Genomic DNA, 24,165 nt, shown 5'->3' on the forward strand with positions numbered 1-24,165 from the left:
AGTCTAATGTGCCTACAGAGAGCGTATGACCTAATAATAATCGACTTAACGTCAAGACAAGGCAAGACTAGACATCGTATGTAGCAGATATACCTGTGACGATGTGAAAATCCACTAATTCAGGAATGTACATAACTATGTATAAAAACATAGGGTACAGTCACGTTGTCTTAATCGCATATTTAAGTGTTTAATCTTTTGTAAAAGTTCTGTGGAATAAAAATGGGGTGATGTGCAGCATCAAAGCATAATAAAGCATCAGCTGACATGATGAGCACCATCAGGGTGGGGGCTTCTTTATTACATCCTCTCTCAAGGCCGGTTCATGCTTTCCGTGTCCCACACCCAAGAGGGTCCCTGAGGATCTGCAGCATGCAGCTCAAAGTCTGTGACCGCACAGATGGAACGCGCTGCAAGTGTGTCGACTGGACATGTACAAACAAAAACAAACGATGCCTAAAACAATGAGGAGAGACTGCACGAGGAGATGTTCTGTCATTCCTGCCTTTACAATTGATGCCTGGAACACTTATAATTGAAGCTGCTGGACTTTTGCAGGGCTTTGATTTGTTAATGCTTTCAATGAACTGAGCCCAGAAGGTCTAAATTCTCCAGAAATCCTGTGCCATGTCCACCCACAGAACCAAACACAACAACACACTGCTATGGCCCACTCTGTAACCAGCTGCTATGTCCAGTAAAAAGCGCAAAGTCGCAGCCTTTCAGAAGCATCTGCAGAAACCCTGTGTGTGTTTTCCTGTGTTTTATATGAGGGGCAATGACAGCATCTGTGTAGCAGACGGATGCCTACTTAGAATAGAATAGAAATGTTTTATTAATCTCCAAGGGGAAATTTGGTTGTTACAGCACAAAGATATAGTTACCACCACCATGAATACAGATAAATAAGCAAAGATAAACAATGAGAAATAAAATCGTTAGCCTATAGCATAATTGCCTAAATCATTTTTTGGTCAAATTGAGATATTTGCCTAACTTTACTCTCCTATCACTTCTGCATCATCCTGTCTTTCTACCTGTGTCATTGGCCAATCACATCTGGTTGAATGTACTGTTAAAAAATCAATAATAAATACCAATGTCATTTCTAAAAATTGTGTTTTTTCTCATTTCCCAAAAACATGAAAATATGACTTAGGCAAGTATGCTATGAGGCTAACGAAATGCTAAATATACAATAAGTGTAATACGTCAAGTAGAAAAGTCCTGTGTGGAGTTGGAGTGCAAATAGTAATATGCAACAAAACAAGAGCAAAACAGAAGCGTGCAAAAAACCATTTCAATTTCAGTTTCTTATTCCAGCATGAATAAATTGTCTTCTTTCAGTACAGTACTGGTATTGAGGAAACCTTTAGTTTGCCTGCAAATGGTCCTGTCTCAAGATTTGGTTTTAAAATTTGCATTTTTAAGTGGACATTTACCATTAGTGTGCACTCTGGTAAATACCTTGGCAGGTAATCAAACTGCAATTTAGCAATTCTGGAGCTGTGTGTTATTTAAATGTAGGTAATGAACATGCCCATGATGGACAGAAAATGACAGAAATGGGGGTTAACAAGGGTCCTGGAGCTTTTTTTGCTTTGGTCTGTGGGTCATCGTGGTCAGAAAGAAATGTTTCTGCTGAGAACTACAGGCTAGTGTATTGGGATAAATAGTTTATATAAAAAATACAAAATATATAACCTATACATAAATATATGAAACTGAAGCATTCCACAAATTAGAAGAAAAAAAGATATATATATATATATATGTATGTATGTATATATAAAACATATATCTATATATATCTAGATCTATCTATCTATCCATATATTTTTTTATTTATTTTTTCTAATTTGTGGAATACTTCCGTTTTGAGGCAGCAGTTTGGCCAGACCTAAGAAGTTATTATTATTATTATTATTATTATTATTATTATGTTTTAACTATCATCTGTGATGTTGATGTGTTAGTATGTGTCCGGTCCACAGGCCGGGCAGGTGTCGTGTGTCTTTAAGGCTGCCGCTGCCCGCTCCCGGAGCCTCCCGCTGCCTGTTATTTTCTGCAACAAGATGGCTGTCGTTCCTGAGAGCAGGGTCCTCACTTTCAGCGTTTTTAAATGGAGCTCTTACTCCTCTACATATTTACCTGAGTGAGTATTGCGCACATTAGTCGGCCCAGCGTGTGCACTGGGTCTTACGCTTCCAGGTGCTCGTTTGTCGCCTCAGTGCAGCAGAGTGTTTGTTCCAGCCGGCCCGGCTGGCCTAGCTCGTCTGCGATCCGAGCCAGTAGCGCTAGCCTTGTCAGCAGCGGGAGGGACGTTCGGTTCGGATACTGTGTCGCCCGCCTCAGATGTTGTTGTTAATCCACTGTGGTAAACAGTCGCTTATGGGGGACCGTATGTCCCAATAAACACGGTTGGCTATTTGTGGGGAACATGTAGATAATTGACAGTGACAGATGGCAGCTATAATTCGGAATATGAGGCGGTACATTGCCTTTATATGTAAACAGAGCAAAATAAAGTTATATTTTCTGTCTTGCTAAGAGCAGATTCTAAATTAGCAGCCCCAGTGCTTATCTTTGAAACTAATTCGGCATGTTCTATGCAAAACCCGACAAACAAATTGTTGAAACCATATTCTATTTTTGAATTCCGTTCTGCAATGTGCACTCCGGCATTCTATTGTGTTAAAAACGAGCGCCCCCGTTAGCTGACTGGACCCAGAGCTAAAGTAGGTAACTAGCTGCTGTTATCTAACCACAGAGCCTGCTTTAGCAGCTATGCTAATGAGGTTGTTTACTGGCTACCTGAGACTGGTGTTACGAAACGAAATGTCCCACTTTGTGGCTCGCTTACACATGTTAACACCTCTAAATGTTGTAATTTATTACGAGTTAAGTCACCCACAGTTTCAAAGCATTCGCCTGTTGCTGGTTCAGCACTGAAGCTGCAGTTTAGCTGTAGCTTGTTAGCGGGCTAACAATAACAACAGTTTCTTAGCATTAAATATCTGTCGATAATTGTCCAAATTAACCTTCCAGCACAATCTTGCTGGACTCCATAAGCATTCTTATACAGTAACAACTTGTTTACATGTTTATGAAAACACACATTCACGCCTGTGTATTGTGTTAAGTAGTGATTTGTGAGTCCTGGCTCTAAACTTTGATGCAGTGTTGTGTAGATTGTGTCCTTTCGTTGCTGTTGTGATGAATTAACATTTCCACAGGTGTAAATAAACCCAACCCATCTGTGTGTGTTCTTTAGGAATATCTTGGTGGATAAACCTAACGATCAGTCTTCCAGGTGGTCTTCTGAGAGCAACTATCCTCCACAGGTAGGTCAGACGAGCTGCTCACTTCACCTCACTGATGGCACTTTTCCCTGAATGCTGATTTTCAGTTGTCTTGTGGAGGCAAATAAAGGTTTCAGATAACTGGATGAGTGACAACAACAACTTAGCTCAATAAAACCTAAACAATCATTTTCATTATGGCTCAATTTCTCAATTCTTTTTTCAACATTTGTCTCTAAGATGTCAGAAAATAGTGAAAAGTGGCCTGCTGTAATTTCCCAAAGCCCAAAATGATGTATTGATGGTGCCTGATTTATCTATAACAAGAAAAAGCATCAAATGATCAGATCTGGGGCTGGCAAATGTTTGACATTTTGGTTTGAGAAATTACCAAATAATTATTAGTGGCACGGGCTGAGCTCGAGGCCCTACTTGTTGTTGTTGTTGTTGTCGTCTGTAAAAGAAAGAACATTGAATGCGAAGATGTGTGAATAATGGACTGAGAGCTGTGTACAGAGGGGCTGATAGGGAAGGCCAAATGGTGAAACTGGGAGCTGTGGAGTGGGTTCTTTATAAACTACAACGGCCACACTTTTGTAATAAAGGAACATATCACCCAGTGTAACAGTTTATTTGTAGTAGTTGTGCTTTAAGCAGTTTTTATCAGCCAAAGGATGCACAGATAATATTTGTTGGTTTTGGAATTTCCGCAGCATTTGTGAGCTATAAACAATTTTCAAAACAGGCAAACTTACAAAAAATATAGAGAAATACTAAGTGCAAACTTTGCACTAAAAGTAAATATCATATATCAGCAGCTGATTAATAAAAGTGCCCTCTGATAACGTTAAAACTAAATGTAAAGGTCACTAGCTGTTGCTACTGAACCAAAGAACTCTGGTTTATCAGTTATGCTAATGAGCTGGTTCATGGCTACCTGGACCTGGCCTTACGTAATGGTCTGCTTTATGATTTGCTTGCTTGCACTGGGGTTGTCCTGCATTGAGGAATTTCTGCACAACCCAAAGAGGTTTTAGCCAGCGCCCAAGGAAAATCCCCTACGACAAAATAATAACAGTGGAAAATATTTGTCTAAAGCCAGTTTAGTTAATTGTTGTTTCTTTTACTCAAGCATAATAGACACTGTTGTTCACCAAATGTTCAGAAATAACAATACAATTCTTAGATTCTGTCAAATAAGACCTTCATTTTTCTTTTTTTTTTACTGTACAGAGACCTATGATGCTAACTGTTGTGGCTAGTCACCACCCAAAGGCCCGTCCTGAACAAGGGAACCCCTGTTACATAAATGTTCTCATTTATTAGAAGTCACATGCATGGCAGTGATAACATGGCTAGAGAGTGGTTTCCAGAAATGAAAGTGATGTTATCAGTTCATGTCAAGAAAGTACAATTCTCCTATTTTTTGTAATGAAGAAACGTGAGAGCCGGTGCAGCGATGTCTGTCTGTGTGGTGTTATGGAGGACTAACATAGATCGGGCTTTTGGATACACAGACAATACTTGTTTTTGGATACCTTTGAGATTTATTGACTGTAAGAAAAATAAAATATATAGAACAACCAAAGTCATCCTTTTTACTGTACACAGGAGTGCAGTGGCTGTTGTTTATAATTAAGGCTACAGGCTGCCAATAGCTAATCAATTATTGGTCCTTTCAGTGGCTGTGGATTGAATAAGGAAATATCTCAGACACAGGCTTTCCCTTTGAGAGCCCATCTAGCAGCGTGTAGGTCTGAACAGTTTACCTTCATACGATGAGAAAACTTGAACTCATTGACCGACTGCAGCAGACAGCCAGAGTTTGAGATTCAATCTCAAAGCTTGCGTTGTACAGCAAGAGGAAATGAAACATTGCAAAAAAACTACTACGTTAAACATGCCAGATTTAAAGTGCAGGTAAAAAAAAAAAGGCTTCACAAATGATCACTATTATGAAGCATTTTTCCTATAATACATTCATTAATTGAATTTATGTCATGGTTTCAATTATCTGCCAATAATTACAGTAAGTTTATTTCATCTGCAGATCTATTCTGATATTTTGGCGTCTTTAAAAAGCAATATTTATTCAATCTACAGAAATGTAATCAGCATCTAATAAATAATGATGTCATCTTTTTAAGCAGAAGTGCCAGACTTTCTCTAATTCCATCTGCTACTCTGGAAATTAGCTGCATTTCTTTTGTGAGGGTAACAAACTCAATACTTTGGACTGTTGACTGGGGAGAAACACAAAAGCACTGTAAAGATATCATCATGGGGTGTAGGAAGTTTTGACGGACATTATTCACATTTTTTTTGACAGTAAACGGTTAACTTGCTGGGGGAGGAACTTGATGTCTGGAAAGTTTAACCTACTTTGTACCGTCATTGATTTGTGCTGACATACTTAAACAAATTGCAGCTGATATGACTGGAGAAAAAAAACACCATGTTGGTTTTGGCTTGTGAAAACCGTGTCAACCTAACACGGTGCTGAATCCCAGAGTGGAAGAACGTCCCTGAAAACAGCTCACATATCTTCTTTCAAAAGGAAACTTCCACTGTTGGCATGTTGTGAAGCTCAAAGCGGCACAATTGAATAGTGTACTGTTTCACCCTGTCACTCCCCGACATGACGTTCACATGACAGGAATAGTGTGTTCCCTCTTCATCAACCAATTAAAACAAAGTGTGGGTCAGATTACATGCAAGGGTCTGTAAATAAAGTCCTTGAACACATGACTCATTGCAGGAGCTCGACGGGAGGATCAGCCTGTTTTATTGCATGTTGACTCGTTACAAACAGGATCGATGTCTGACAGGAGAGTCAACAGTCAAATCAGTGGAGCTGCTTTTATTTTTTTATTCATCATAAAGCTGGAAGGAAATTTCATGTAGAAACTTTTACCTCAGATTATTGTTGATATGCTCTGATGACACAGATTGATAGAATGTTCCCGTCTTCTATCAGTGGTTATGAAAATGTTGTTCTCTTGGGTTTGTTAAGTGCCTGCTGTCCAGTGACACATTAAATCAATGCTCTGGCCTGTGGCCTCCACTGGTTCTGGCCAGCGGCCGCCGGTCATTTGTCATTTGATGTCCTGGCTTGTTAGAGTGCCAGTGACATGCGGACGCGGCTCATAGATTGTATGTAATGCCACTTACCTGATGCAGTAGATTGACCCTGCTGTAGTCGTTTAGATAACGAGCAAATCTTTTCACAGCGCCTGGCCCGCCGTAATCACAGGCAATTTCCTGCAGTCCTCCACACACACTAAGTGCATCCAAAGTCTGCTCTTTGCTTTCAGTGTAATTTGTGTCTCTGTTTCTCTTTTCCTCCAGTTTTTAATATTGAAGTTGGAAAGGCCGGCAATTGTTCAGAGCATCACCTTTGGGAAGTATGAGAAGACTCACGTCTGTAACCTCAAAAAGTTCAAAGTGTTTGGTGGGATGAGCGAGGAGAACATGACAGAGCTTTTGTCCAGGTGAGACATCCCCGTTTATGCAAATCCTGTTGTGTGAATACTGCAGTCAGAAGCGACTGCGTTTGCAGCAGCATTTACAGCATTTTTTGAGGGAATATTTGTAACTCACTGCTGGTTTTACACAGCCTCAGAGTAAGCTCTGCCTAAGAAGACAACTGCAGGGGAAATAAAATCCCATAGGCAATAAAGTTGCAGCAAGGAAGTTGGATTATTGATGTGTGGGATTGATTTTACTTTGACCTGGCTTCAGATTCAGTTCTGAGTCGAGCTGATTCTTATTGTTGTCAATACAGACCCTTAAAGGCATTTTTCCACTTTAAGCACAAATGAGTCCCGGTAAGGTGTTTGTTCTAGGTTCTGCCTTGTGTTCCCTGTTCTGTATCAAGTGCTGCTGTATTGATTTATTTTCATTACTTTTAAGCATCAGTGTAAGTGAATCAATGAATTGTGACCAACTTCAGTAAGAGGTTGACGGAAAGGAGAAAGAAGATACAACCATGGTACACAGTGCAATCATTTTTCAAGGCAAAATGTGTAAAAATTACAAAAAAAAAGGAAGCAAGTGAAGCCCAGAGGCACACTGAGGACGACCCGGCTGCACCACGCTGAGGCTCCAGTGAAAAGAGCTTCTTACGATGTGTTTTGACGTTTTTGTCCACACACTTCAGTTCAGAGCTCACTGTGTGAAAAATGTGAAATATGATGACACATGACCACATGAGAGACCATGAACAGTGTAACCCTCACACATGGAGGTCAGCATTCGTTTGTAAAAGCACCCTGGATCACATACGCTGCCAAACGTACTGGACCTCATGTCGCTTCAAAGCACCGTGTGCATGTCTGAGCTACGTAGTGTACGCTGATCAGTGAGCAGAAAAAACAACCTCTGAAAGTTTCAAGGTGCTAAAATGATGTACAATTAAATTACAACATCCGTCTGATTTTTAATAGCCACATCTCATATACCCTAAATGGTAGCCTCATGGTTTCAAATAGTGATCTTCATCTCTAGTGTACAGACCAGGTGTGACAGAGAAGTTCCAGGACTGGTGTCACAACAGATATATTTCAAACCCAAACCACAAACTCGGAGGTTTCTCCTTCAGACGATCAAAAAAAGACTTGTTTTTAGAAATACCCATGTACTTGTTGACTAGGAATACAAATAATGGCCCAGCCTTAACGAACAAGGAAATTAAACAAGCAGGTCCTCATACTGTGCAGCATCCTACAGTTTACAAAGACAGACCCCCCGCCCCCCAAAAACAACCCACACAGTCCGTATTGTGAGCTAGACAGTCACCCATACATCGAAACACACTTCCTTGCAGCACTCATCTGAACATGTTTTGGTAATTGAGGTATTTGAAGTGTTGCAAATTATCTATTTCATTCCTTACCTCAGACATGGAACCTTGTCTGAGTAGCCCCTCGTGACAAATGTCTGAATTTAGTTCCAGGAACATTTACCCAAAGTGGGCAGAGGAGAGCGGAGACAAAAGCTGTTTAAAAAACTGCACATTAACCAGGAATAGGTTCCATTTGCATTTTGTCAAAGCTGCATCCAGCTCTGTATCCGCTTATTGAATCAGCCTCCTTTCTAACCCCTTGTTGAATCTTCTGAAGTCGTTTGGTAGTTTAAAAAATGTGTCATTTAAGACGGTGACAAAACATATTTCAACAGTTTTGTGTCACAAAAATTAGATTTTAAAGAATGTAGGTTCATCTAATTGCTTAAGAACACAACTGCTCCTTTTTAGTTGTGATTTGTGGAGCAGCTTAACAAATCCAGCTGTTGAACCAGCCTGGAATCAGATCTGAAAGTAGAGAGTATTGTAACGGACGGTTCAGTGACACCCGAGATAAAATAGCTGGCTTCAATTGGAGTTCTCCTGAATACAAACAGAATACAGTTCCTTTGTCCATATTATTGTAATATTCATTGTACTTGTTATCGCTTTCATTCGTCCATCATTTGTGTGTAATGCCACCGTTTATACCGCTTAATGCCAGGTATTAAACTGGTCCTCAGCAGCAGTGTCACAATACCAGAACTGTACCAGCCAGTAAGTTTGCTTTTCCATGATTCTTGATAACGGCTTCAACACCAACTGAAACGGTCTCACCTTGAATTCTGTGAACTCATGTGGACGTCTGTCTTTGTGTTTAGAGAAGTTTTAGGTGTTTGCTCTAAATGCTCTGTGCTTTATTTAACGTTAAATTCTTAGTTAATTCCAAACCCTTTATCGTTGCATGTATAAACTTCTTCTACCTTCGGCTGCCGGTTCTGGTGATTCCTGCTTCAATCTAAAACACAGGATTATTGTCATAGCTGATTGGAAGAAAATTAACAACAGCTTAAATATTCTGTATAATAATAATAATAAATGAGAAACATTTACAGATTCCATCTTCTGTAAATTGTGACCACAATTGTTCACTGTTTTTAAAACTTTTTTTGAACTAAGCAGGTGTTTGCTACCTTTACATGATAACTGGACACTGTTGCCATTCCCATTCTCACCTGTTGTATAGAGATTTTGGGCGTATTGTCTTCCAGGATGCAATACTTTGTGAGTTTTTTCTCTGGACAGCCTCCAATCAGTGCAGTGCAGTTGTCCCAGTAGCTAGTGAATCACACCATCCAGGTAATCATCAACAATAACAGACAGCCTGTTTGTTAAAGGAGAGAACAGATCGTGGCTGCTGCTGCTGCTGCCAAACCCACAGATGAAGTGTGGTTATTGCCAGGGTTAGAGGGCTGTCCAGCATAGACCAGCATATGGATTCAGTTGGCATCTCCGCCCAGTAAAGTAATTTGTAAACCGCTGCATCATCTTGATTCTCTCTGTCTCTGTCTGCTAGTGGCCTTAAGAATGACTACAACAAGGAAACGTTCACCTTAAAGCACAAGATTGACGAGCAGATGTTTCCCTGCAGATTTGTCAAAATAGGTAAGAACTGATGCAGTTTGGCAATCGTGTGTGCTTTGTTTTCTTCACCACTGTTTTCACATGTTCCTCATCTTTTCTTCCTTTTTGTCGTAGTGCCTCTGATGTCCTGGGGTCCGAGTTTTAACTTCAGCATTTGGTACATTGAGCTGCATGGTATTGAAGACCCTGATGTGGTGCAGCCCTGCCTTAACTGGTACAGCAAGGTAAGAACTAAGCCTGGACCTTGGAGTCGTGCAGTAGACCTGGAAGAGTGGATTAGAGATACAGCAGGCCCCAATCTGTAATTAGATGGATTAATCAGCTGGCAGGAGAACTAAACTTGTACAAAAAGCACCTCTGAGGTGTCTGTTACCTTGACAAATGTCCTTGAGTAAGGCTAGCAGTAGCAGCTAGTTAGTATGGGATGCTGGGGCAACGCCCCGCTTCAATTGCCCAGACAAGAAAGACTACTTAAACATATTAAGCTTGAAATAATTGTACATTTCAAAATAGTTATGAAATATAAATAGTACCTTGTAGGTATGTCAGGATTTCTTAAAATAGGTTTCAAATCACATTTGGTTCATGTCTGTGTAAATACATACACTTAATCTGTGTGGGGCAGTTTCTGAATGAGCCTGTGTGTAGGTCCTTCAACTTCTGGGAAGCAGGTGACCTGAGGCTGCTGCCTGATTGGTTGCCTTGATTTTTTTAATGGGATGCAGCACTCTGCACCCTGGGCAGTAACAGTTCTGTGTTGTTTTCAGTACTGTGAGGGGTGATTTTAGCCAATCACAAGACTTGGCCTGAATCTGCTGAGGTCGTATAAATAGCAACAAACTCCAACACCAGTGTGGTCTATGGTTGCGCAGTGGAACAGACGAAGGACTTTCACTTTGAAACCTGGGTGAAGCCACGAATGAGCTTCACTGTCTTTGTGCATTTAAGGCTTGTGCTTGTCTGTAGGAGGGCTCTGCATTGATCTGGCATGTTGTTGTCCCCAACTGCTGCTGAAAACTGTCAAAGTAAAATGTAATTGTGCCTACAGTTGGTTTTCTTTCATCAGACTTGAAAACATGGAATATGCATCTTTTTTCTATGTGGTGGCTGAATGACTGCAGAAAGCCTCACAGACTCAGTGTTAGTTCATTATTGAACAGAGTTTCATTAACTGGCCGTCACACATTTCCTGTTTCAGTCCCGTTGTACATTCAGCTGATCAAGATGAACTTCATACGAACTCATGTTATGTAATTTATCAATACTGCAGCTCTGCATCATTACAAATGACAGTTTGACCTGAGTTCATGTTGTGCTACGCCTCCCAGGCATGAGGTAACCTAAAGGCAGGATGAATGAGAATATCCGTCTTCTTATGGGGAAATTCTTTGTAATGGGATTTAGATGTAGACACACACCGAACAAACGGCCTCATGGCTCTAGTCAAAGAAGTTCCAGCACGGCTTGCTTTTATATCCATATATTATTTTCTTTACTGATGTAAAAGTACAAAATCCTTTTAGCAGAACGAAAATGGAACTGTTTTGATGCATTATTTTGTAGAATGTTAAGGTTGTTGAAAAATTAGAGATGCACCAATCCCACATTTAGACCAGACATTAGTACTTATAACAGTACCTACTACTACTACTACCACTAGTAGTAATAATAATAATAATGCAGGATTTCTACTGTAAAGATTCTAATGATTTTAACAGTGCAGTGACTTTGAGGACCACACCTGCTACAGCCTGGGTGGTGTGTGAGGCCCAAAGCTGCATTGCTTGTACTGCAGCTCATTGCGAGTGAAATCCACATCAGTCCACTGCGTTGGACAGGCTCCAATGACGGTCAGACTAAAATGTGCGGCAGCCAACTTTTTCCAATGTCATGCACCTAAAGTGGAACCTCATACCTGTATACCGTACCATCAGTGTAGAGGGTAAGAGCTGCTGTTTCTTTGCACACCGGTCATCTCTGTGGCTTTTCCAGTGTTGGCTGCAAAGCTGGCTGTTGCTGTCTGTGCTGGTAGCTAGTCGCTACACCTAGCAGACCAGAAAACATCCAGATTTAACAAAGTGCAATCTAAGAATTTGACTTTTTACTCTTAAAAAAATACTCAAACTGATGAAAGTGATTATCAATATAGTTGATTAATTTAATAGTCGACTACCAGGTAAACAATCGATTCATTGCTTCAGCTCCACTGCTAGCATTGCCACACTTGTTCAGGTCCGTGTTTGTTAGGACATTAAAGGTTTTAGTTCATTACTTGAGTAAAATGAGCTGTTTCCTCTGTCTGCCTCCCGATGATTTAGAAAAGCAGAGCTTGCAGTCTGCTTTCTGCTTTACTTTTGTCGTCTTAAAATATCTCCAGACTTCTGACATTTCTCCTCCTCCGCCTACCTGCTCAGTGTACAGTGGTGAGGGGTGGGCTGTAGCACAGAAGTTGGAGATGAGATGCTGTACAGGACTCCATTCTTGTATCAGTTTTGGTGCATCTCTGTATAAAAGTCTGTTTTCATTTAGCAAAATAAGTCAGACTTAATCAAATGCAGTAGATTTTGGAGGATAAACTGAATTCTTATTAAGTTTTTAGACGTCATTCCTGCTGTTAACAATAGCGTCATACTCACCAGGCTAAAAGAGCATGCTGTCAATGTTTAGCAGCTGTAACTTTGTTTAACTTAACTGAGGCCACAATCACATGAGATAGCTTTCATTCTACTTGTTCTTCTGCCTTGTAACGAGGCACTGGGGTGTTGTGATTGCAGAATCAATCTGATTGCAGAAAGGTTCAGACCACAGAACCACAACATCCGCAGTTCAGCTCCAGAAAGGGACTTTGCCATAACTCCGTCTCTTTTAGGACATTTATCACCCTTCATACAGCTGCCTTTGATAGCACTGAAGTCTCTACACAGTTGTCTTTTCACATATGCAGTGGTATTCTCTTGTAAACACACTGTGATGTGTCAAGTATGTGATGATCCCTTTAAATACAGTGTAGTGTAGGAACACTCTGTCTGAGAGTGTTTGTTCCCAGAGAGGAGTCCAAAGGCTAAAAAAACAGAATTATCCTTAAACAGTTCATGACAGGTTAACCTAAATAAAAAGCTGTAAACTACACAGCTGTGTCTGATTTAGGGTTAATCTGATAGAGAGAGAGCAAGCACATCTCAAAGGTTAGTCAGATATTTGGTGGCATTATTTGGTGTTTTGCTTCTTTTATTTCTTTTTGGTTGCTATTTAAAAGCTTTTAGGGTTAATATTCAGCTTTGATTTACTGTTTCCCAGGTTGGAAAGCTGCCTGTTTGACAGGCTTGGATTGGAAAACCTTTGTGTATTGATTTGAACCCTCCCTTTTCTTTTCTTGCTGTCCTTGCAGTACAGAGAACAGGAAGCCATCCGCCTTTGCCTCAAACACTTCCGGCAACACAACTACACAGAGGCCTTCGAGTCGCTGCAGAAGAAGACTCGGATAGCGCTGGAGCACCCGATGCTCACCCACCTGCACGACCGACTGGTGCTGCAAGGAGACTTCGATGCCTGTGAGGAGCTCATAGACAAAGCTGTGAGAGGTAACAAGCCCAACATTAGTCTTTCTGTTGTTTGAATGTTTTCATGAGCTGCGGAATAAAAATAATCGAGTTATTCTTGTTTGTTTTCCTTCTAATGGCCATTTTTTTTTGCCATATCTGAATCTCTTCTCTCCTTGTCAGATGGTTTATTTAACCAGTATATCAGCCAGCAGGAGTACAAGCCCAGGTGGAGTCAGATCATCCCCAAATGCAACAAAGGTACAAGCGCCCAAGAAATCAACCGAGACGACATGAACAGTGAGACCATCTATTCAAGTGGGAAATATTCCCCATTTGTGACTCAGACATTTCAGTACACTCTGAAACCTTTGTGGCCTTGTATCTAAACCAGCACCGCCTTCCCTTTTTTGTTCGCTGCCTCCCTCTTGCCCTTCGGCTCCACCCATTTCACATTATCCATTCTCTCGCTTTCCTCTGCGTCATCCTCCAACCATCCCACGCTCACACACCGTCCTTGTCTCCTCCTTCCTCTCCTCTTTGCAGGTGACGGCGATGACAACAGGCCAGGGATGAGGGGAGGACATCAAATGGTCATTGACGTCCAGACTGGTGAGACCCACGCAGCCAGTGTTATGACTTGGCTATGACTCACATCCTCCTACTCAGATTCAGAACGCAAAGCTCTATTGCTGTTTAATCAAATTAACCCTCCCTCCTCGTCCGCTCCACCTCCAGCCAATCTCCTTCAAAAGAAAACCATCCGGAGGGCATTTCTCTTTTAAAAGCACATAAATCACGACTTTGTTTTGACAGAGACACATAACTATTGTTTTTTTTTTTTTCTTTCTGTATTTGGCGACTGTTGGTCGTGTACTTCCCCGCTGGCTATCGGAAAAACAAAAGCCTGCATTGTGTTGCGTGTGTGTGAGAAAGAGTGATGCAGTGTCTGTAGTTTGTGTCAGAGCTGGGAGAAGGCATTGCATCCCTCTGGTCGGCGTCTCAGGCCACACACACTGACCACTGTGTGTTTTGGTTGGAGTAGTCAATAGAAGAAGTTGATACAGGAGACACCAAAGGATGTCTTTGTGTTTTAACAGTCCTGCCCTGTTCCTGATCCCATTCAAATTCTCACATTTTTTTTTTCTTTTTTGATCACTGTGGACATTCTTGCCACAGAGCCTGTCTATGTAACACAAGGAAGGCTGACTTGAAATGTAAACTCATTCATTCATGCTGCTGCAAACGTCAGTCCTGCCGCTTGGCGTCTTGATCCTATTTTCTGAGCAGTAGTGATTTTCCGTTACATTTTGGTTGTTATCGACTCAACACTAGTGTCTATACCTTTAAAAATAGAGTGTGAGTGCAGAAGGACAAACCACCACAGTAACCATGGTTGTCTTCACGTTTCTGGAAGACTTAGGTCCTGGGGTTATGAGGAGATGATGTTATATTAACCCACAACCTTTTTCTTAATGCCATAAATTAAAAATGACTGTTACTTTCGCTGCATTATTTATAAAATACCAACTCAGGTTGTAGTGTTTCACAGAACACTCGAGACATCAGCTAGAGGAAGGTTAAACAAATTTAAGATGACGTAAGCAGAACAATTGTAAACAAGGCTTAGAGAGCTGTGATTTTGTCATCCTCCCAGAGTCGGGGTGTAACCACAAGCCAGCTTCTACTGCTCAAGATTTTTTTTTCTATTTTAAAAAACAATAAATTCACAACAGGGATGTAATTGATTTATATATTGCTATCTCAGTCTGTATCTAAGTTAATACGAATTTGCCAGATTTTAAGATGTATGGAAAGCGAGCAGCTACCCAACATACGGACAGCATTTGTTAGATTTGTTCATATGAGTTCACAATTAACTGGTATGTTGTGTGCTGGTGATGGGTGGTAGACTTGCATGTTTATGCTCAATGAACAGGTGGTTTGATGAAGTAGTCTTACTGGCTTTTTACTCTGCAAGGTTTTATTGCACCCACAGTCCAGAGCAGAGTCATGTTATGGTAATTTTCCCTTCACCCTACCCAGACCTGGCTTCACTGTCTCCACCACAGGCTGTCTGTCGTGCGTGTCAGAAAGAGAGGAGATGCTGCAGCTTATTCAGAAACGACACTAGAATTCGTGAGAGAGCTCTCAGCTTAGTTGTTCGCCCATTAATTTGGCTTAGGCACAGTGAAAAAAAAAAAAAATGCTTAGGCACTGCGTATAATGGTAGGAAAAAGTCTAACAACAGCAAGGACAGAGTGTGCAGATAACGGGAAACAAATGTTAACACAGTACTTAGAACATTCATAAAATGAGAACATTTCAAATGCTGGATACTGTCAAAGAAAACTCCCAGCTGATTATCGAGTATCGTATAAAATAAATCAAAATCATAATTAGTTGTGTGCTGTCAAGATGCCCTGAAACTGACGCTCCAGAAGCGTTGTTCCGGTGTGTGAGTGTGTAGACATGAATAGACTGCTGACAATAATTTTTTAAATTACTGAACTGAAGAAGTCTCGTCTTGAACTGAACATCGTGTCCTGAGCAGTTTAGGACAAATACAGCGCCGGCATTATACGTGTAATTGTGTGTGTCTGAACTGAGAAACAAGAATTAAATAAATGGATTAAAGAAAGGAGCTAGCAGTTAAAAGAAGTTAAAGGAAATACACCACTAACTAAATAATTAGAGAAGTGAGGTTAAAAAAAGTCTTGTTGTTGCCGATCCTGTTCTGTCCTGAACCAGTTACTTCCACTGCATGTGCTGTTTTGATGGAAGGCGTATTTCTGAGTGGTGAAAGGTTTTCAAATTTTTATTTTAATTGTATTTTTTTCTGCCTCCAAACGCTCACTTTTTGCCTGGTCCACTTTGATCCTTAGTAATGATGCCCAACCAAAGAACCTGAGTGTGCAAGGCCCGGCTTTTAAACATTTAAACACACAAGCCTGCGCACCGGGACGATTTTAGTGATGTGACATCAGCTTTTGAAAACAAGCCATTGAATTAGTGATTTCCTTGTCCTGAGCTAATACATCGTGATCTCATGCTAAAAATGATGCGTCACACAGTCGGATGACAAATCCCTGTCCACTTTCAAGACTTTTCCTGCCCCCATTTCAAACCAGACAATGTAAAATGCTTCTGGCCTACAGGATGCTTAGTTCTTACAGGTTTATCTCCACCTGCAAGGCCCAACAGCCACACATGTGGTCACACTCTTAGATGCCAAACATCATCTGAAATGGCACTTTTACAACCAGTGCAAAACATACAATTTCTGCTAATCCTCAGCACAAATGAACCTATTGTTGATCGCTACCAGTTGCTCAGCTAATACTTTTGGGCTTTACAACTCACTCTGTTTTGGAATTTGCGACAGTATTGGCACAACTTACTTCCTCCTACACAAGTCTTTGATACAATCACAACTTCCCACATCTCCCATCTGCCTCAGCTACGGTGGCCTCTATCTGACCTAAACAATGATGTTTCCACAGCAGAGAGAGCAGCTTATTAATCAGAAGTAGTATATCACAATACAATTGCTTGATCTCTTTTGCAACCCTATTACTCATCAGTTCCCAAACATTCATAGTTAAAAATGACAGAGGGTGGGAAGGGTGCTTTGCAAAAAAGAGTCGGGATTTAAAAGGCAGAAAACCGTCAGAAAAAGGAAGCCAATTCATAGGATCAGGTTGGGGCTGGTCCAGGCATGTTTTGATGGTTCGTAACCACCAAATGAAGCCTGCTTGATTGCCAAATTTAATCTTGCTTATGGCTTTTTTTCTGGTACAATAGCTTTGTGTTAAATTCTTCAGTGGGTTCCCTTGTGTGTGTCAGTCAGGAAGAGCCACCTGTGGTTACCACAGAACACCCAACAGATTGCTTTGTTCTCATGTCGGTCTACAGTAGAATTTGGAAGTATCTGTTTTTTAACATGTCCTGTATTTTAAATCTAACACAATACAGTTCCTTTGGCAATTTTGGCTGGGATTATTTGTTAATTATGAATTAGCTCTATGCCTAAAGTTATATGCGGTCCAAAATGAACAACCATCAGGTGTTCCTACAAATAATCCTACAATTTGTTGCATTTCTTTGTGTTTCACCACTGAAGGAATGCCAGAATATTCTGTTTTCCACATCAGCTAATTGCAAAATGTTGTTTAAATATCCAATTATAAATTTCTGAACTAAAAATTGACTGTAGTAAACATACTAATGTTCAAATAAACCTGCCTTCAACTGAAAATATTACACTGCTCAAAAAAAATAAAGGGAACATCTAAACAACACAATGTGACTCCAAGTCAGTCACACTTCTGTGAAATCAACCTGTCCAGGTAGGAAGCAACACTGATGGTGGATGGAGCAGACACCAGGTGGAGATGAGAGGCAGGTAGCAGGACAACCACTATAAAGGAGTGCAGGTGGTGACCACAGGCCAGGTCTCTGTTCTCGTCCTTTCTGGTTGATGTTTTGGTCACTTTTGCATCTTGTCAGTGCTCTCAGCCCCAGAGGTAGCATGAGGCGTGTCTACAACCCACACAAGCTGCTCAGGTAGAGCAGCTCATCCAGGATGGCACATCAGTACGAGAAGGTTTGCTGTGTCTCTCAGCACAGTGTCCAGAGCCTGGAGGAGATACCAGGAGACAGGCCAGTACACCAGGAGACGTGGAGGGGGCTGTAGGAGGGCAACAACCCAGCAGCAGGACGCTACCTCCTTCTCTGTGCAGGAGGACCAGGAGGAGCTCTGCCAGAGCTGCAGAATGACCTCCAGCAGGCCACTAATATGCATGTTTCTGTTCAAACTGTCAGAAACAGACTCCATGAGGTGGTCTGAGGGCCTGACGTCCACCAGTGGGGCTTGTGCTTACAGCCCAACGCTGTGCAGGGAGATTGACGTTTGCCAGAGAACACCAAGATTGGCAGATTGGCCTTTGGCTCTTCACGTATGAGAGCAGGTTCATGCTGAGCACATGTGACAGACGTGACAGAGTCTGGAGACGCCGTGGAGAACGTTCTGCTGCCGGCAGCATCCTCCAGTATGACCAGTTTGGTGGTGGGTCAGTAATGGTGAGGGGAGGCATCTCTTTGGAGGGCCCACAGCCCTCCATGGGCTAGCCAGAGGTACCCTGACTGCCATTAGGAACCGGGATGAGATCCTCAGACCCACTGTGAGACCATATGCTGGTGCAGTGGGCCCTGGGTTCCTCCTGATGTATGACAATGCTCGGCCTCGTGTGGCTGAAGTGTGTCAACAGTTCCTGCATGATGAAGGCATTGATGCTATGGACCGGCCGGCCCGTTCCCCAGACCTGAATCCAACTGAGCACATCTGGGACATCGTGTCTCGTTCCATCCACCAACACCACGTTGCACCACAGACTGTCCAGGAGCTCACTGATGCTTTAATCCAGGTGTGGGAGGAGATCCCTCAGGAGAACATCCTGCCTCATCAGGAGCATGCCCAGACCTTGTAGGGAGGTCCTACAGGCACGTGGAGGCCACACACACACTGCTGAGCCTCATTCTGACTGGTCTGGAGGAATTTCCACTGAAGCTGGATCAGATCACATTGATCATTTTTATGTTATTTTGTTCTCGACGCATTCCACTATGTAATGAATAAAGGTTTTCAACTGGAATTTTTCATTCATTGAGATCTAGGATGTGTTGTTTTAGTGTTCCCTTTAGTTTTTTGAGCAGTGTAGATATAAGTAAACACTCAATATGGCTACATACTTATGCATCACAAAAAGTTGTGCATCACCTCTTAGTTGGACTATAGAAAGTGTATAAGATATGGATGTAGCGACTGAGATGTCACCATTGACTTGTGGATGACTGTTTAAAGGTTTAAGTTGGGCATTTAGCCGTCGTCGTTTTGTTTTCTTTAAATTGAACCTAACAAGTGAGTGGTAGGTCTGTCTCAGAACACTACACTAAATGATGCAATCACAACCTGTCAATCACAAGGCCGCCCCACCCTGACCAGTGGCTGTTGTATCCCATCAGTGGTCACCATCTTTCTTAGCTCTGCTGTTCTTCCAGCTGCCTGTTTCCTGACGGACCTCTTGTGGTGCGTCTTGTGCGTCAGTCTGTCATGCTAATGGAGTGTCTCTGTATCAGTTCAATAGAAAAAGGAGCTTTGGGATTTCTAAATGCTGTGATAGGTACTATTATGATGTGGCCCAAGCCTAGTTTGCTGTGTGACTGTATTATGTCATTTTTTATTTATTTATTTATTTTTTTAAATTGGAGCTTACTATATTAAAGGCAGATCAGGCAAAAAAAAAAGGTGATTGGCACATCCCAAGTGATTATTCTTTTACAGTTGTGTTGTGGTTATTTAATGTTGCCTGTTTTGTGTGATTCTGGACAGTAAACATGTTGCTAAGTGTCTGAGGACATACCTGAATTGCCGTATTCTCTTTAATAAACACCACCAGGTGTTCAATTCAGTGCTAAAGCATGAGCATAATCTGATTATTCACAGTAACTGCTTGAGTGTGGGGCAGAGTTTCTGCTGAGCTGGATGATAAAGTGCTTTAATTTACCTGATTACTGGCAGTGTTTTCAAAAACAGGATGCACATGAAAAAAAAAGGAGACGGTCATTGTTGTGTAGCTGCAGTTGGCCCTCTTACTAAGCAGTGTTTGTTCCCTGCAGAGACGGTGTACCTGTTCGGGGGCTGGGACGGCACACAGGACCTGGCAGACTTCTGGGCTTACAGTGTTCAAGAGAACCAGTGGGCCTGCATCTCCAGGGACACGGAGAAGGAGGTGAGGAAGGCTCAGGAAAACCATTTGGCTGTTTTTCCAAATATTTGGTCTTGTCTTTAAACGTATTGACCCTAACATGTTACAGTAATCAAGATACTTATTACTTGAAGACACCATCTGTATGTTCAAAATTAAAAAAAAGAAAAGTTATGTAAGTCTATCTCCTGTCTACGAATCAGAGTGGCCCTAGTGCTCGCTCGTGCCACAAGATGTGCATCGACTCACAGCGACGTCAGATCTACACGCTGGGCCGTTACCTGGACTCCAGTGTCAGGAACAGCAAGTCCCTGAAGAGTGACTTCTATCGCTATGACATTGACGCCAACACCTGGACGCTACTCAGCGAGGACACGTCAGCCGACGGAGGGCCGAAGTTGGTGTTTGACCACCAGGTAGCTGCACATCCAGACCTTTGACACTCTTGTTACACATGGGCTGGAAAACTGGCACTAGCTGAGCACATTACTGCGACTTGTTAAGTTTATCCACCCCAGCAGCTGCCTCACCAGGTAAAGAGAAGTGGTCCTATTCAATTCTAAATGCACATATTCCAAAGTGATTTAAAAAATGAACTGTTGTAAAACATTATAAGTTTAAGAGGCTCTGTTAGTTTCTGGTTGGACTGCTTTATAAACCAGCAACTATTTAAACAATGTGTGTCACAAACCCATTAAGATTTAATTAAGCTTTAAAAAAGTCCCATATTGTTCAAGTTCAGCTTTCAAGTGTTTGTAAAGGTATGTATAGGCTTTGTTGAACTTTTGTTCGTCTTCTCAAATGGAAATAGGGCTGTGCAACATGGCCAAACAATTAAATGAGATTTTATTTTATTTTTTATGTATTATTCACTATTTTAGATTTTTTTTCGCTCTAAATACAAAACAAAAGTCAAAAGTAGTTTTCTTTACCAAACGTATACACTTTTCTTCAGCAATTAGGGCTGTATGTCCAGACCAACTTGTAAATATTGTAAAGAAAACTGCAGCTGCTGCTTTCTTCACATGTCGTACAGATGACAAAACAAAACAGTCGGTGCTTTTAGCTGGGATTTTATAAGTGGGATGGGGCCAGCATCTGAATCACATGAAACATACGTTGCTCTCATTCCACTGCTGCTTTAGTCTCAAGTGTTGAAACAGCTTTGTCCTGCTGCCATGTTTAGTTTGAGATGCTGTTTTACAAACTTTACATTTCGACATCACTAAAGTAGTATGACAGCCTTTTTAAACTGGTTGTTGTCAGCTGATTAGTGAGGTGAACAGTGTTCACTAACTTACGTTACTGTTGTGGCTGCAGAGAACTATGTCTCACTGCTGTTGTTTAACGGACAGCAGAGGAAACACATATGAGGCATTTTTCACATCATGCAAAAATTATACCTTTAAATTAGTTCATCTTCCTCAGTGTCAAATCGAATATCTTGCGATGTGATTGGTCATGAACATGTTTTAGGCAAAACTGTATGTTGGCCCTGAGATTTCAACACTTTGCAATTTGATAAAAATGCACATTTATAGACAAACACATGCCGATTAAGAACACATCTTAACACAGCCAACCAGAACAAACTTGTGTTAAAAGTGCCCCAGCAGTTATTAAAATAACTTAATGAATGGAATATACAGTATATGTAGAAACTACCATAAATTTCTGAACGCATAGACAAATTCTGTAATAATTCATTTGGCTAATAGATGAACACAGCCAGTGGAAATCACAAACTCCTGCTGCTGTCTTTTCCATCAGTGCCTGAGCTGAACCTCTTCCTGTTTCCTCTGCCTCTTGCCCCGTTGCCCTCTTCGCTCTGCCCTTCCTGCAGATGTGCATGGACTCAGAGAAACACATGATCTACACGTTCGGAGGTCGGATCCTGACGTGTAACGGCAGCGTGGAAGACAGCCGGACGTCAGAGCCGCAGTTCAGTGGCCTGTATGCCTACCACTGCCAGGGCGGGACGTGGAGCCTCCTGCGAGAAGACTCGTGTAACGCCGGGCCAGAAGATGTCCAGTCCCGCATTGGGCACTGCATGCTCTTCCACACTGTGAGTCTGATGTTGGGTTTAGATCTATTACTTCTGTTGCTGAGTCTAATCCTAGCAGGCTAAGCTTGATTATTATGTCTGTTTTGACCACCAGAGAAACCGCTGTCTGTATGTGTTCGGGGGTCAGAGGTCGAAGACGTACCTCAATGATTTCTTCAGCTATGATGTGGATGGAGACCACGTAGAGATCATATCTGACGGCACCAAGAAGGACTCAGGGATGGGTAAGAATACTGGACAACTAAACCTAAACCTCCTCGAACTGATAGAAGTTACTGACTTACCAAACTGTACCTGTCAGTCTGGTACTCATGTTTATTTAAAAAGTCTCCAGTGGGTGATTGTAACACACAGAAATGTAATTTCAAGTCACATTTTAACTTGCCGATAACAATAAGGAAATCAGAAACCTTTCCTTGTGCTCAGCTGCTTGGTTTAATAACAAGGAACAGAGATCTTATTTAGCCATTTGGAGGAAAACAGATGACCAAACTTTAACTTTCAGACATCAGATTGCTTCCTTTTCATTCCTTGGTGTAGTAATTCTATAATTAACCCTCACATAGCTCACTAGCAACCCAGCACTTATATACCAGGACCAGCTTCCAGAGCCTTGCTTCTGTTATTTGACTTAGTTATCCCATTCTATCTGTGTTGTACATTTTTTTTTCATTTTATTTTATTTGTAGTTTGGCTTTTTAATCTTTTCTAGTTTTGAGCTCTAGTTTTATTTAATTCTCTACTTTGTCTTATTCGTGGCCCATCAGTGTTCTGTGAAGCACTTTGAACTGCACTGTAACTGCATTAAAGATGCTGTACAAAGAAACACAAGGCAGATTAGGCCATCAATACCAGAACATGCTTTTGTTTTCTGTGAAATATTTCAGTGATTTATAGAGCACAGAACAACATGTTATTTTTCAATTCACAGTGTGTATGTTCTACGTTTGTGCTGTCAGTGAGTGACGTCTACAAAACCCAAATTAGTCAGCAGAGCAATCACTAATCAGTTTGTAGTGCACATAATGCCCAAGTTTAGTGATGGAGCATGGTGTCTCAAGCATTTTAGCTCTTGAAAATTAGTTTAGATTCAACTTTATTGTCATTGCACAGAGTACAAGTAGTAAGACAACAACACACAGTTTAGCATCTAAACAGAAATGCATTGTATACAGTATGGTGTGTAGAGTGTTTTACAGGATAAACAGAAGGAACAGTAGGCACAGAGTGGCATGAACACACAAAGTACATGATATGTAGCTGTAGACAATATAAAATAGATCAGCTACAGGTAGGGATGAATAGTTGTATAACAGTATAATGGTATGAACAGTTTTCACAGTACTGACACTATAAACAGCATGAACAATGAATAAGCTACAGGATGGAGGATATATGCAGTACATACACTGAATAAGATGAAGAATGTATAACAACAGTATTTGATTTATGTTTATGTGCTCTCCTTTCATGTGAGCTTGTTGTCATTGCATGCTGCTGTTTTGAAGCAGGGTCTGCCTCTCCTTCTGTCTGTTGAACATGTGTGTGTCTGTGTAGTCCATGTGCCTCTGTGTGCACCCATCAGATGTTTGTGTACCATTGCACTACTAGAACCAAACTGTTACCTTAGTTAAAGTGAGCTAGCTTTAGCTCTGTCTGCCCCAGAGGCATTTGTAAACAAATCAAGCAGAGTTTGCGTGTATACATTTTCTGTGGAGAACCAGTGTTGTTTCCGACAGTACGCGACCCACAGTGTGTGATGTGATTCCACACAGCTGCATGTGTTGCTTTCTGTGAAGAATCCCAGTTAATGATGCACCGTTAACTCTCCAGAGGTGCGGAGGTTTTACTACTTTCTCCACTGAGATGACCACACTGACTGCTGCTCAGTGGGCTGCAACACTAGTTAGTTTCCTTCACTAATGATACTGCACAATTACATTTTCCTTCAGTAGCACCATTTTACAACATAGCTCACATTATTCACATAACAAAGTACAATGTTACAGGGAGGGAACCAACAATTGTCTTTGAGGAGCACAAAAAAGTCTCCGTTCTGCAAGTC

General features: G+C 41.4%; 1 protein-coding gene across 3 annotated transcripts in view; it reads left to right on the forward strand.

Moving 5' to 3' along the window:
• mkln1 (muskelin 1, intracellular mediator containing kelch motifs) overlaps positions 1–24,165 on the forward strand; it is a 49,747-nt gene that overhangs the window by 7,165 nt on the left and 18,417 nt on the right. Inside the window, exons 1-12 of one of the 3 annotated variants that reach the window (XM_008289903.1) lie at positions 2,049–2,155; positions 3,275–3,344; positions 6,651–6,793; positions 9,662–9,750; positions 9,844–9,953; positions 13,118–13,310; positions 13,452–13,529; positions 13,815–13,880; positions 19,947–20,059; positions 20,239–20,451; positions 21,879–22,100; positions 22,195–22,324. In XM_008289903.1, the coding sequence (XP_008288125.1) occupies positions 2,076–2,155; positions 3,275–3,344; positions 6,651–6,793; positions 9,662–9,750; positions 9,844–9,953; positions 13,118–13,310; positions 13,452–13,529; positions 13,815–13,880; positions 19,947–20,059; positions 20,239–20,451; positions 21,879–22,100; positions 22,195–22,324 (1,507 nt within the window). In that variant the 5' untranslated portion in view covers positions 2,049–2,075. Of the gene's footprint in view, positions 1–2,048; positions 2,156–3,274; positions 3,345–6,650; positions 6,794–9,661; positions 9,751–9,843; positions 9,954–13,117; positions 13,311–13,451; positions 13,569–13,814; positions 13,881–19,946; positions 20,060–20,238; positions 20,452–21,878; positions 22,101–22,194; positions 22,325–24,165 lie in introns of those variants that run through there. The other 2 variants (XM_008289900.1, XM_008289902.1) reach the window with 2 other exon arrangements.

The sequence above is a fragment of the Stegastes partitus genome, unplaced genomic scaffold, assembly GCF_000690725.1.
Source record: "Stegastes partitus isolate 25-593 unplaced genomic scaffold, Stegastes_partitus-1.0.2 Scaffold644, whole genome shotgun sequence".
Taxonomy (NCBI): domain Eukaryota; kingdom Metazoa; phylum Chordata; class Actinopteri; family Pomacentridae; genus Stegastes; species Stegastes partitus.